Source organism: Dicentrarchus labrax, unplaced genomic scaffold, assembly GCF_905237075.1.
Source record: "Dicentrarchus labrax unplaced genomic scaffold, dlabrax2021, whole genome shotgun sequence".
Classification (NCBI taxonomy): Eukaryota; Metazoa; Chordata; class Actinopteri; family Moronidae; genus Dicentrarchus; species Dicentrarchus labrax.
In genome coordinates, this window is record NW_026136710.1 from 22,549,309 (window position 1) to 22,563,083 (window position 13,775).

The following is a 13,775-nucleotide window of genomic DNA, read 5'->3' on the forward strand; positions in this document are numbered from 1 at the left end:
ATTTATCTGGATTCAAGAAAAACGTATTCGTGAGGACAGGCCGTTAGGGTCTTCCTCTGCAGATGGAGTTTGAGACGTTTTACAGGGTTATCATCAAAGTCAAAAGATGGAAGGTTTCACTAAGGAGTGTCGAGGCTCCTGTTTTCCTATGACTGACCTGTGTGTTTCACTGATAACAGCCTAACTGATCTATCATTGAAGGATTTCCATAAATACTGTCATTAACATAGGTGACTCAGTTTGGCTCTATTTGCAACAGCAAAACAGAGAAGAGGCCAAACTTTCACCTGTTAGGTCTCAGCTACGTCCAACTCTGAGAGTTCTGAGATTTCAGTCTTTGATTTTAAGGCTTCATAAGACATACAGTATATACGTATGTAGATGTGTTTTTTCCTGCCAAAAAAAAAAGAAATTTCACATTAAAACCCATAAAAAGGCATCTACTCCTCTTAGCTGACAAAATTGACAAAATGTATGAATATGCAAATGTTGTTAATTTCTAAAGTTCTTAAGTAGACTCAAGATGTCTACTTCACTGTAAATTGCCTGCCGGACCAGGACTGCTTCCAAACTATTTGTGATGTCCTAAATCATGCTGGTAGGTCCCGCCCCTTAAAATTTGATTTTCAATGAGCACAGAGAAACTTTCCACTTTCAGCAGATTAATGTGAAAACATCCTTCCACTGTCAAACTCTGCACATACAGCATTCAAACAGCACACTGTAGGAACAGAAAGAAACTCTGATTTCTGACTGGAGGGGACTTAATAGGAGGATTTATTATAAAACTAAGGTTAGATTTGTGGAGATACTAAAAATGCCTAAAGGTACATGAAGTGAAGTCTGTGTTTTTGAATCAACATTTCTGTAAAAATCCCCAGATGACTGTGAGTTCCTTTCTTGACTGAAACTAACACATTAGGAGGACCTCTTGAGTGTGTCACCACCTGATCAAACACTGTTTGGTCAGTATCTCATGGTTAATCATCATGTTTCTACATATAAGGGATAGGTTAACATCAAGCAGAAAAACTATACATAATGTGTTCATTGGGGCTTTTTTGGCCTTAATTTGATCAACCAAATTACAGGAAATGAGGGATGACATGCAGTAAAAAGTCACTTTGGTAAGGACTTTGTATATGGAACGCACCTGTGAGCTACTGGGGAGTCATATGTCTTCATCTGAAAAACATGTTAGTCAATATATAAAACAATAACAAGAACAGAAAATACAAGGTACAAATGTAAAATAATAATTATAATGCCAACAATAATGTATTAATATGTATTAAGTATGTGATTGAGATGTACATATTTATATGTGCTGTTGTGATTAATAAATAGTGTGAAGCATAAAAGAGCTGCTTCTGTTCTGCTGCTCTGATTCACTGAGAGAAATCACTTCATCCTGATGAGTCATCGATGAGTTAAACGAGTAAAAGCCACCGAGAATAAATAGATAAACTATATGGCCAAAAGTTTGTGGATGTTTACATCCTGCAGTGTAGTTTTGGGTTGAGCCTGGTTTGGACAATATTGAGCTCCCAACTTTGTGGCAACAGTTCGGGAAGAACCTTTCCTGTTTTGCCATGAAAACTTGCCCATGTACAAAGGTGAGGGCCTGCAAAGAGCCCTAATCTAATTTACCAAATGTGTCCAATATAATTTCTCTCTATTTACAGTTGACACAACATTGGTTCTTTAAGATTTTCACTCACTGATCAAAGAAGCTACCTGGTTTGCCTGTGTATGCAGCATAGTTCAAAGCGGAAAAACTGTCACCAGATACCTAAAGAAACAACCCAACTTCTCATCTACTGTGCCCAACATCTCTTCCTAAGAACCCTTTATTTCAATTGACAATAAAGTAATCTTCTAACTTCATTATTGTCAGTTCTGAAAGGACGTATTGCATATTCTTCACGGATCGCAAGTAGCAGTCATCTTTGAGAGAACACACTGATCCATGTCAATGATAAAGTGACCAAACCTATTTGTACTGTACGTTATATTGTGGATAATATTTCCGCAGCCTTTAACTGACCTTACTTCTCATACATTCTGTACATGGGTAAGTACATTTTCTACCTTCAAAATCAATCTTTTTCCTCCAAAAGCGGAAGATGCAGTCCATTAAAAATCAGCAAATTAGCTTCTTTATTTCCAATCTACGATATAAATTTACTTTTGAATTCAATTCAATTCAATTTTATTTGTATAGCGCCAAATCATAACAGAAGTTATCTCAGGACACTTTTCAAATAGAGCAGGTCTAGACCGAACTCTTTATAACATTATTTACAGAGACCCAACAGTTCCCACCATGAGCAAGCACTTGGCGACGGCTTTTATGTACAAGATACAGTTAAAAGAGGGAAATTACGCAGATCATTTCATGTCTTATTTTCAAACAAATTCACAGTTTCACTCTTACTCAACCAGACAGTCATCTGATAGTCATCCTCCCAAACGTCTTGCAAGCAGAAGTCAAGGTTCAGTCAGAGACAGGAACTCTTTTTCCTGTTTGGTTAAAATGATGTTTTCCTTAAACTCCTACAGAGCGTATTTTAAAAAGTCTCTGTTTTATTATCTTAATAATTGATATTATTTCAGTACAGTTAATTAATAAACCCTTTTGGGTGTTTTTTCCTCTCTGTGATGTGATAGATGAACTGTAGTTTTATTATATAAATAATACAGGTTAAAATGGTTAAAAACTATTACTGAGATGAGATGAAAATTATCATTTGTTTAGATCATTATTTGGTTAAAAGCATCAGGTTATGTGAGCAAAGAGGAAGGAAATAATCTCCATGAAAACATAATATGAATTTTTAATTAAAGTGAAGCTCATCTACCTAGTAGCTGTCAGGAGATGTTATTGTTGATTGATTAGCTATATCTGCAGACGTCCAGAAGGGGGAGCTCTCACAGCGGTTGCTTCTTTCTTTCTTTTCTTGTGAAACTCAGCTAAATGCATAAATCTAAAGAGTTTAGTGTTCACAGACGTCATAGCTATAGGGAATCGGAATATTACGTCATCAAGAGCATGTTGGACATTTTTGGACACCAACTGTTATCTGCACACCGCGATGACCTGTCAATCTTGGTAGCCTCAACCAATTCAACTCAACTTGGTCAGTAAACACTGTTGTCAAGCCAATAGACAATTGCACAAGTATTAGATCATGGGATTACTTTTCATTCTTCCCAACAGTCTAAACAAGGGAGGGAATTAAAATGTTATCTAACAGCTAGGTCGCTAACATAAACATAGTTTTACTGACCAATACTTTTTAAACAACTTTATGGTGCAGCGTTATTTATATAGGCGTAAAGGTTTACCGATTCAAGTCGGAAATTGGTTTTAACGTTATGGATGCAACTACATAGCTACGCAGGCAACTGGATCAATCTAAATGTACCATGAACTGGTAGATGGTATGTTTGTTTGGAAGACATTTGGATTTTATAAGAAGAAAGGAAAGTTGGATAAGTCTATCCATTTGTAAGATGTGTCGGACAGCAGTGACTTACAGATTGGATCATATCACATAGAATCGCACCAAATTGTTCTATGCTAAAATGCATTGTCCCTGAATTGAAATGAAGTGATAAAGAGTTCGGTCTAGACCTGCTCTATTTGAAAAGTGTCCTGAGATAACTTCTGTTATGAATTGGCACTTTACAAATAAAATAGAAAATTGAAATTGAATTGAATTGTATGATAACCCATGTATCTTATATATATAAATGTATGGATTGTCTTAGAAGGGAGATTTGCCTTTGTGATTCTCCACGCTCTATCTCTCTCTCTTTTTCTATGAATGTATGTTACTTTTGCTGAACATCCTTAGTGACAGTCAGGACAAAACTTAGTACCAGCCATCAGCCAAATGCTGGTAAAATATGTCTATCACGTGTACTTTATACATTTCTGATAATGAACAATTGATAGATGACAGCTAAAGTTACCATAGCTTGACAATCAGTGGTAGCTAGGCGAATTGAGGGAAGATGTCGTTAACCTGACAACCACCCTCACCATCCTTTAGTACCAAGCTGACTGATAAGTAGACCGCAGTCGGTGTCCGGACCCAGACTCCATCCTATACCTAGACCTATAACTGACAAATTATTGAAAATTATTTCATTTTGACACAACCTTTCTATTTTAACTGTCGCAAGGTTTCTATCCTTGATGGCATTGGTTTAACGGCCAAACTCAAAGATCCATTGCAATGTGTTTGTAAATCATTTCACGTGTTGCTACTCTGACAAGGTCAGTATTGGGCCATCCAACCTGCTAAAAATTAACATTCAGCCACTGATGGTAGCTACATATGCTATCCTCTAAAAATGGCTGATGTACATGTTGATATTTTGAACTGTTGTGTTAGATGCATTTATATACTATATGTCATGAATGCATTATATCACATTTAATGTAGATGTAGAAAGTAATGGTTATTTGAGTTATTTGTAGAAACAGCAGACACATACCAGTCAGCTCTCATGGGAAATGTGTATAGGCTACCATTTTCTTTGGTTACTGGGGTAATTAATGACATTTCTTGGATCATTCATATGTTACTCAACTGGACATTTAAAGGAGCTGTATACACTGAGATAATTCAGTTATTTTCACAATCAGAGTGAACATAGTCTTACTATGAACATGATTGTTCTTGCGTTGTTTCATTAATATGTTTTTCTGTTCAGAAATAAGATTTCTTCTGCTATAGAAACTATGAATGTAAACAGCCAGTTAAATACGTAGACAACTTTTTTTAAACTGCTGTCGGAAGTGAAATTCTTTCCCCACACCAGGATTTTATTCCACTAGTTAAAAGGTTAAAAATCTAGATCTAAATGACAGATTAAAACTCTCATTCATTTAGATTAAAGTAAACATGAGTCTGCTTTCAACACTCGAACCACATGCAGTCGTCCTCACCGGCAGATCTGAAATTGAACATTTCCCTTCAGTCCTGATTCCCAAAAGATCCAGAGAAAGTGTTTCCACCAGAAGAACAGAAGGACAGAACAATCAGAGTGAACATAGTCTTATTATGAACATCATTGTTCTTGCGTTGTTTCATTAATATGTTTTTCTGTTCAGAAATATATTCATAAAGATGCCAGAGAGTGAACATCGTGTGTGGACATCTTTATTGATTCTCTGCCTTTTCAGGATGTTACACCTGCACATTTTTCGTTGCTATTTGTGTGACATTTGGCTGGAATGTTCTGGCTCCAGCCTTGCTAACAAAGAAGTGTTTTCACTGTAATTACAGTCATACCTACATGTCTTTTCTGCAGGTTTAAGGATTCACCAGGATTCATTCTGTCGAGTGTCTCATTTTACAGCAAAAACAAAACTAGGAAGCTTCCTAAAAGGGAAGTGTAGGATGTACCTTGTAATTACAACAATCCCCGAATTTCTCAACATGAAACCAACATCTGTTTTACCTGAAATGATGGCAGTTTCAACACAGAAATTACATTTTGATTGTTGAGCTTTTCATCCTTTTTATGAAATGTTTGATCCCTGGCTAAAATGCATTTAGGAAAGTGCACTTTTTTACAACAAGTGGCCACAATCTCGTGGAAAACCCCTCACTCCAACTCTGAATTTACAGACAGCGAAGCAGCAGCAGGCAAATATTTCATCACTGATATACTGACACGAACATCTCAACACAGCAGAACAGTGCGAGGGAAATAAACACACATCTGTATAACAAAAGATATTCATAATAAATAGAGACATAAAGTGAACAGCTCATACACACACATCATTTTGGAATATTAATAACAGCAATTTCTATACATTTGTACAAAAATAGAATCATCAGAGACGTCAAAAGTCTCGTTCATGTTAAAAAAAATAAATATTTGCTCCAAGATCACCAACAGTATTTTTGAAAGTCTTCATTTGTCAGACAGAAAACACATAACTGCAACTGAAACTATGTTTTTATACTTGAGTATTAATGTTCAGTTTAAACTCTACTACTGTCTGTAGAATAGCAGAGCTTTATATTTTCATAAACAATCTGATTTATTTCCTTTCTTTGCAGTTACATGTTTTTCTATCTGCAATTTACAAACTGTAACATAACACAGAAGTGCTGACTGGACAAAAAAATAAAGGGATCATTAGTATCACACTGCATTAACAACAACACGTCTACTTATTTTGTTTAGTGAATTTGCCCGTGGACTGAGATATTAAAGGGCCGATCTGTCAGTTTTTTCACCATAAATCTGAGGTGTATTCAGACAAATAACTTGAGTAAAGTGAGAAAATCCAAAAGAAAATGTGCAGTTATTGAACAATATCACACTCTCAAAAGTGAGTGTTTTTATTATACCACAGTAACACAATATCCTGCTCTCTGATTGGCTGACAGGTGTCTGCTAAAATCTTATATGGACTTTTCAAACATAGTACAGTTGAACCACTGTTCTAAATCAGACCTTAAACTACACTACACTGCAGGTAACCATGGCAACAGTACTGATGCTTCAGTCTCTGTTGGCGGTGAGCTCACTCAGTGATCTCTACAACCTCCTCAAGGACCTCAGGAACCTACTCAAGGACCTCTACTAACCTCTCAAGGACCCTCCTTTAAGACCGTTACTCCATCCCCAAGGCCTTCTTTAACCTCCTCAAGGACCTCTGCTAACTTCTGGCAGACCTCAGGAACCCCCTCAAGGCCCTTTACAACCTCCTAAAGGACTTGAAACCCCCTCAAAGATCTCTAAAACCTCATCAAGGTCTTCAGAAACCCCTTCAGAAACCTCTACAACCTCATCAGAGCTCCTTCAAGAACCACCGAAATATCCTCATAGACCTCAAGAACCCCATAAGGACCACAGCTTGCCTTTAGAGCTCTGCTTCTTTCTGTTAGTTTTTTGTTTTGTGTATTTGTTTGTTTGTTTGTTTGTTTCTTTCTTTCTTTCTTTCTTTCTTTCTTTCTTTCTGTCTTTTTTACACTACAAAAATATATCCAAGTTATTAAGTAATTTAACCTGAAATGGAGTCTTAAAGGTGTTTTCTTACCAAAGCAGGTGGAACACATCATATTCCCCTGAGAAAATGTTCGCGTAAACAAAATCAACTTCCATAAGGAATGTACTGTACACTAGAACCAGCGGCAGAGATACTGTTCTGCCTTTTATTAAGTCTTTAACCTGTGGAAGCCCATTACTGCCAGGGAGGAAGAAAGCAAGGTAAAGTAAAAAATAAAGTTTAATTTTTTTTAGTCAAAATGACAAAATAGTTGTTCAAATTCTGACATATAGGATTATGAGTATTTTTATTTTCATCATTCCTAACATTTCATCTTTTTCTCTTTCCTTGACAGAAATGTGCTTCCATACAAACCTGCAAGAAACATAACAAAATAAATTGAGTTATGAAATGATACTTTTTACTGTGTACTGTAGGTAAAGGAATAACAAGTATTAACATTATTATTATCAAAATAATAAATATAATTCAATAGTCATATTAGGTTTGCACAATATTATGTGAAATGAGAAAAAATGAGATATGAAGCATTATTTTTCGTCTTCATTTACGATTTCTTCTGCTATAGAAACTATCAATGTAAACAACCAGTCAAATATGTAGACGTAAGTTTTTTTTAAACTGCTGTCGGAAGTGAAATTCTTTCCCCATACCAGGATTTTATTCCACAAGTTGAAAAGTAAAAAATCTCAATCTAAATGAGAGATTAAAACTCTCATTGATTTAGATTAAAGTAAACATGAGTCTGCTTTCCACACTCAAACCACATGTAGTCGTCCTCACCGGCAGATCTGAAATTGAACATTTCCCTTCAGTCCTGATTCCCGAAAGATCCAGAGAAAGTGAGAAAAGTTTCCACCAGAAGAACAGAACGACAGAACTTCAAACTCCAATTTTTAAGGTTTTCTGACTTCCAGCAGCAACAGACAGAAAACACAGAAACACGATTGAAAAGTCACTGGATTATTACCAACCATAGCTGAACTTCAGTTACAGACAAGAGATTGTAGTAATCAAATTACATTAATCTATCACAGTTACCATGAAGAGTTACTGTAAAAACAGAGTTGTCAAAGTGGAGGTGTTCTTAAGTGTTTTAGGTGCATTAAAACACAGTTGGATGTAAAAAGTAAAAAGAATACTGTAACCAGATTACAGAACAAACTGCAGCATCAGCTGTTGTAAATTTGAAAACACTGATTATAGGAAATTATGACAAGAATATTCAAATTACAGCCCTCATTCTGTAGCTTAAAGTAATCAGATTACTTGATACTGTTTTCCACATAAATTGTTATCTTCACTGTAAAAAAAATTTTAATTTTAACATGTGATTTATTCAAACAATGTTTTTACTAAAAATGAAAAAAATAATAATAATCATTGCTGGGAAATAATTCCCACAATTTCCAGTACACTTTATTAACTGAGATGTAATCTGAAAACAAAGAATATTGTCATGAGTTGTTCAAACCGTACAAAATCTTTTGTACCGGAAACTTGAAAGTCTGTCCATAAATTCATTTCACCTGTCCAATAAAAGTGTCTCTTCAAACATGTCAAACCCTGCTTCTAAACAGTCTCTTCAAATGAAATCTGTCACCATGTCTTTGAAAAAATCCTAGTCAACATTCAAATTATCCAAATTTGAACTTCAGGGACTTATCTCTCCTGTCTCTTTTCTCTTCTTTAAGCTGGCTGGCTGACTGACGGTTGTTTACGGGGCTACATAAATCCCGTTAAACATCCATCTGTCCTGCTGAGGAGTCGTTGACACCTCACTCTCTGCTCGCTCTGACCGAGAGTGCGAGCGAAACGCCAAAATCGTAAAAGTAAACCCGTTGCTTCTCGGCTTATTTTCACACCCCATGTCCCGCCACCTCAGCAGCTGGAGTCCTCACTGGCGGTGCCCCCACCTCCGCCGCTGGACTTGGTGGCCGATCCGACGGCGATCTGGCAACCATTGGTCACGTGACTCATGACCTTCTGTTTGAGCTGAGCGACCTGCTCCCGCAGCATGGCAGCAGTGGAGGCCAGGTCAGAGTTCTGGCTCTTCAAGACCTTCACCTTCTCCTCCAGCCGTGAGATCCGCTCTAGCTTCCGCTTGCGGCACTTGGATGCGGCAATGCGGTTGCGGAGCTTCTTGCGTTCCGCTTTAATTCGCTCCTGCGTCTCCAGGTCAATCGGGGAGAGGGAAGGTGGCGACGTGGGGTCGCCCGCCGGGTGAGGCACCTCAGGGACGGTCTGAGGGGTGTCCAGGCCTCGGGCGTGATGCTGAGGGGCTCCGCCACCACCATGTCCCGAACCACTACCGTATGCCATCTGTGCTCCAGTGTACACCATCTGACCTGGGTTGTAGCTGCTGAGGTTGGTGTAGACTGGCATATCCCCACTGGACATCAGGTTCCTTTGGTAGGACGCCTGCAGGGAGACAGTGGAGGACGAAGACGGGGACATGGGGCCGCCTCCCACCAGCTGGTTCTGCTTGTGAAGGTCAGCAAGCGCTTTGACAAAGCCATCAGCAAATCCTTCTTGCTCGTTGGTGGCCTGGTTGCGGTACATGAACGGGTTGGTGGAATTGGACACAGGGCTAGTGGTGACCAGACCCTGGTTGGACTGGATGATCAGGTGCTCCAGGTCGGGGGACCCAAGTTTCAGCAGGTTCATGTCCGCGGAGGGCGCGGCTGATGTCATCAGGGAGCTGTTGCCAGTGAGCCCCAGGTTGTTGGGGTTCCCGCCCCTCCCTACCGCTGCACCACCGCCAAAGTGATGACTGCCCGCCATTGACATGGCCTTCTTACTCATCAGCATCTTGTTTCCCTGGTAACGCTCGTATTCTGCGATCTGGCTGTAGCCGGGGATGGTGGGGGAGTCATCGTGATAGAAAGGAGTCTCCATCTTGGCCGTCATTGACAAAGGGGCGTCTCAGAGGGAATCTTCATAATCAGATTAACCTGAATATCAGAAGGGATTGAAACATTCCACTGACGTCGGCGGCTGGAGGATGAAGGCAGGACGAAGAGAAGAAGAGAAGAAGTAGAAGAAGAAGAAGAAGAGAAGATGTGCGCCTGCAGGAAAAACAAACATGTCTGTGAGAGGATGAGGAGGACTGAAAGATTACTTAGGTGTAAACTGGGAGGTGGTGTTAAGACTACTGATACTACTGCTGTATGTGTGTGTGTATTTCTGTATATGTTATGTATATATTGTGTGTGAGAGGTGAGATTGACCTGATTGGACAATAAAGCTCTGCTGTATACTACTGTCAGTTTCACTGTTATCCCTCTATCTCAGTCAGTTGAATTTAGTCTTTCAAATGGGACAGTTAGGTTAACTGAAGGGGATGTAGTTGAAAGCTCAGGAAGAAGCCATAGTGGACCCTGAGTACAAAGTCAGGAGTCCACTAACACAATATAGGTCCTTGTTAGGCTTTCCACACCGGTTTTGTTAAAATAAACCCTTACTTCACGGAGTAAGATGAAAAAATATTCTATGCTATGGCTACAATGTAACCTTAACTAATCCTTGGGAACAAATATGCCTGTCAAAGTACGTCGACTGAAAGTTGTTGTTGTTGCCACTGACAGGCTCAGATTGTTATTATTAAGAGTCTGACAACATTATGGAAAGGATCTCTACAGAGATGGACCTTTTTGTTAAAGAGCAAGCTCCTTTTTGTTTAACCAGAAACAGCTATCGCTCACCACCAAAACCTGCAATTGGCCTTGCTGATCATCGTAACATTATAACTTCATTTAAAGTGGAGAGAAACAAAATTAAACTCACTAAACAGTCTCTGTTAGTCTTTCCACTGTTCCAACAATCACTTACTTTGGTTTGGTCGAAATAAATCATTAATTCATCGACAGTGATGAGAAAACAAACACTCAAAGCCAACAGTTTCATACGGAGGGACTCACATGCGCAAACATGCACAGCCGGGACGGCTGTATAAACAAAGCACAGAACAGCTTGGAGAACCACACACACAGGAGTGTGATGCCATTCTTGCTCAGGACACCATAACTTCACTCTGTCTATACATTATATTTGCTGCTAAATTAATGTTCTAAACCTCGTTACCTTTAAGTATAATTCTGAGTATAGCCTGACCAAAATTAAACAGTTTTAAAAAATCTGATGATGGCATATCACATCATGATATTAACAATATTGTGCATATTGACGTTTATATGTGCAGCAGCAACACACATGACTGAATACAAAAGTATCATTGCTGCTCACTCACTCAGATACTGCCACTTGGTCAATGAGCTCTGCTTCAAAATATGTCGCTGTAGGTATCCCTCCAACGTGCATAGCAAGTTCGCAATAGTAAATAACAAACATCTGGTTGGACTTTCAAAATTAAACTTGCATGCTTTATGTTGTGACAAGGTTGCAGTTTGGTTAGGTTCAGGCACAAAACTACTCGGTTAGGATTAGGAAAATGTAATCGTAAGCTACGTTATGTACCTGACATAACTTTAGTAAAACTTAACTTATGTAATGCACCTGACACAACTTAAGTTGGCTACATAAGTTAATAATAAGTGAATTTATGTATGTTAAATATAAATAATTTACTTCTTGGGTGCCCTGGTAGCTCACCTGGTAGAGCTGGCGCCACATGTACCAAGGCTTCCTTGCCAGGGGTTCAACTCCAATCTGTGGCCCTTTGCTGCACGTGCAGCGGAGACCATCGGTGGAAGAAATTACTCTGACTGGCTGTTCAGTTTTATTGAATCAGGGCACGAGAAGAGAAATGGAAGTGACGACTTCATTAAAAGTGGCACGCAGGAAAGCATTATCTCATTTTTCAATTTCATCTTATCCGACCACTCAGATATACCAATATTTTAACAACAAGCAGCTGTTTTACAAAACCGACTGGGTGAGACCACTCAAACCGAGTGCTTTTGTTTATATCTGCATTCCCAGGTCTTCCCATGTTCTTTTTTAAATGAGGAACGCAGACTACCGCCACTATAATCCAGTTTTTGCCTCATGCGCAGGCACAGAACGTACGAGCTAGTTGACTTTTTGGCCAAGACACAGGCAACGTGAGTTATTTGCTGTCTGAGGCTACATCACACAACAAATCACACATACTCCAGCACACACAGGTTTTTATGACATAAACAGCTCATTACTCACATTTAGGTAGGGATGTGCAGTGTAAAGAAAATGTCACCGCACATGCAGAGGAGCACAAACACCAGGTTGGAGTTAGTGTGACAGTCACCAGCTGCATCCAGTTGATGAGCTGAAGTTGGCTGACTAACAACAGTACAGCTGCTCAGTTTGGATCAAGAACCACAACTCTGACTGCTCCTCCAAAAGAGTCCACCATGAAACACAGACACAGTTCAGGAGCGGACTGTATAACTTTTTTATAGATGTTTTTTCATATTGCCATAAATATTCTTATTATTGCATAAATATCTTGCAGAATATATTTTAAAAGCTCATATGACACACCACTGCTTGTCAGTGCTCTCTGGTGGACAAACGATGTAACTGCAATACTGTTTCTAAATGACCTCCAAAAACTTAGATACACCAATTCTGATACAGTTTGTATTCAATAAGGTGATATCAGAAGATATGAAGGCTGGCCAGTTTATCGGTCTAGTTCTGAGGTACTTTGCTTGAATAATTCTGTTTCCTGTTGCTTTATACTTCTACTATACACTTCAGAGGGAAATGCACTGTGCTTTATACTATATATACATTTACTGGACAGCAGGAGTTGCTTTGCAGATACATTTTACACACAAAGCAAATGATCAGTTCATAAAATTGTTATACAACCCAACAGTGTTACAACATTAAAATACTGCTTACATGTTAACCCAACAATAATAATCCAATCATATATAATGATATACCAGATACATATGTATCACATCATTCCACAGCCCATTATGAATAAGAAACAATCATTAATCATTAGTTTCCTTCAGAGGTTGAATTCGACAGACAGTGCTAACCTCTCAATATAGAAACAGTTTGATCTCTCCACTCCTCTATCAGATGTTCAACCCCGCTGTAAACGCGTTAAAGTTCCCGGTACGGCCGTTAACTTCACACCGGGAGAGAACAGCAGCGCGATCCGATGGATGAGCGCATGCATCCGGACTAACTAACGACCAGAAGCGGCGAATGGCTCCATCCGAAACAGCCGCTTTACAGCCGAACACATCGTCTGGACGTCCATCTGAACTCTTAAAATGTTTGATAAAGGTTCATACTCACAGAGAGACGCAGAGAGCTGCTGACCGATCCGAGAGCAGACAGAGTGAGTCAGAAAGAGAGAGAGAGAGAGAGAGAGAGAGAGAGAGAGAGAGAGAGAGTGTGTGTGTGTGTACAGTCTCTCTCTCTCTCTCTCTCTCTCTCCATCATAGTGACTCACTCTGACGTTTTCTTTATTAGATTATTAACACATTTCTAATGAAGTCATTTATTTAGGGCCATGTTTGAAATGTCATATTACTTTTTGCTTTTCTGTGTTGCTTTGATTATTTTTAGTGTATTTAAATGATTAAATTACCATCACTCAAGTTCAACTAAATTACTTAAATTGGAAGAGGGAAGATCTGAGGACCAGGGAGTGCAGGGCAGGCTGTGTGTCCAGTGTGTATGCATGAGCGGTTGAATAAAGGAGAGACAATATGCAGGTCACATTATCGAGGTGTGACCAGAGTACACAGGCTATATGGAGACTAACCCC

At 39.0% G+C, this 13,775-nt stretch overlaps 1 protein-coding gene across 4 annotated transcripts; it reads right to left on the bottom strand.

The window, feature by feature from the left end:
• Window positions 1-5,158: 5,158 nt before the first annotated feature.
• june (JunE proto-oncogene, AP-1 transcription factor subunit) lies at window positions 5,159-13,362 on the bottom strand. 4 transcript variants are annotated; one of them, XM_051413545.1, is made up of 3 exons: window positions 12,200-13,010; window positions 11,654-11,770; window positions 5,159-10,110 (listed from the first exon to the last, which is right to left on the bottom strand). In XM_051413545.1, exon 3 carries the CDS (start codon window positions 9,950-9,952, stop codon window positions 8,924-8,926), a length of 1,029 nt encoding a protein of 342 aa, XP_051269505.1. In that variant the 5' UTR covers window positions 9,953-10,110; window positions 11,654-11,770; window positions 12,200-13,010; the 3' UTR covers window positions 5,159-8,923. The 4 variants fall into 4 exon arrangements, with proteins under 4 accessions (XP_051269505.1, XP_051269503.1, XP_051269506.1 ...); XM_051413543.1 differs by lacking the exons at window positions 11,654-11,770; window positions 12,200-13,010 and adding an exon at window positions 13,301-13,362; XM_051413546.1 differs by lacking the exons at window positions 11,654-11,770; window positions 12,200-13,010 and adding an exon at window positions 13,036-13,282.
• Between the last annotated feature and the right edge of the window lie 413 nt (window positions 13,363-13,775).

Coding starts and splice junctions, on each gene's coding strand:
- june (XM_051413543.1), bottom strand. CDS start 9,952: ATGACGGCCAAGATGGAGACTCCTTTCTATCACGATGACTCCCCCACC.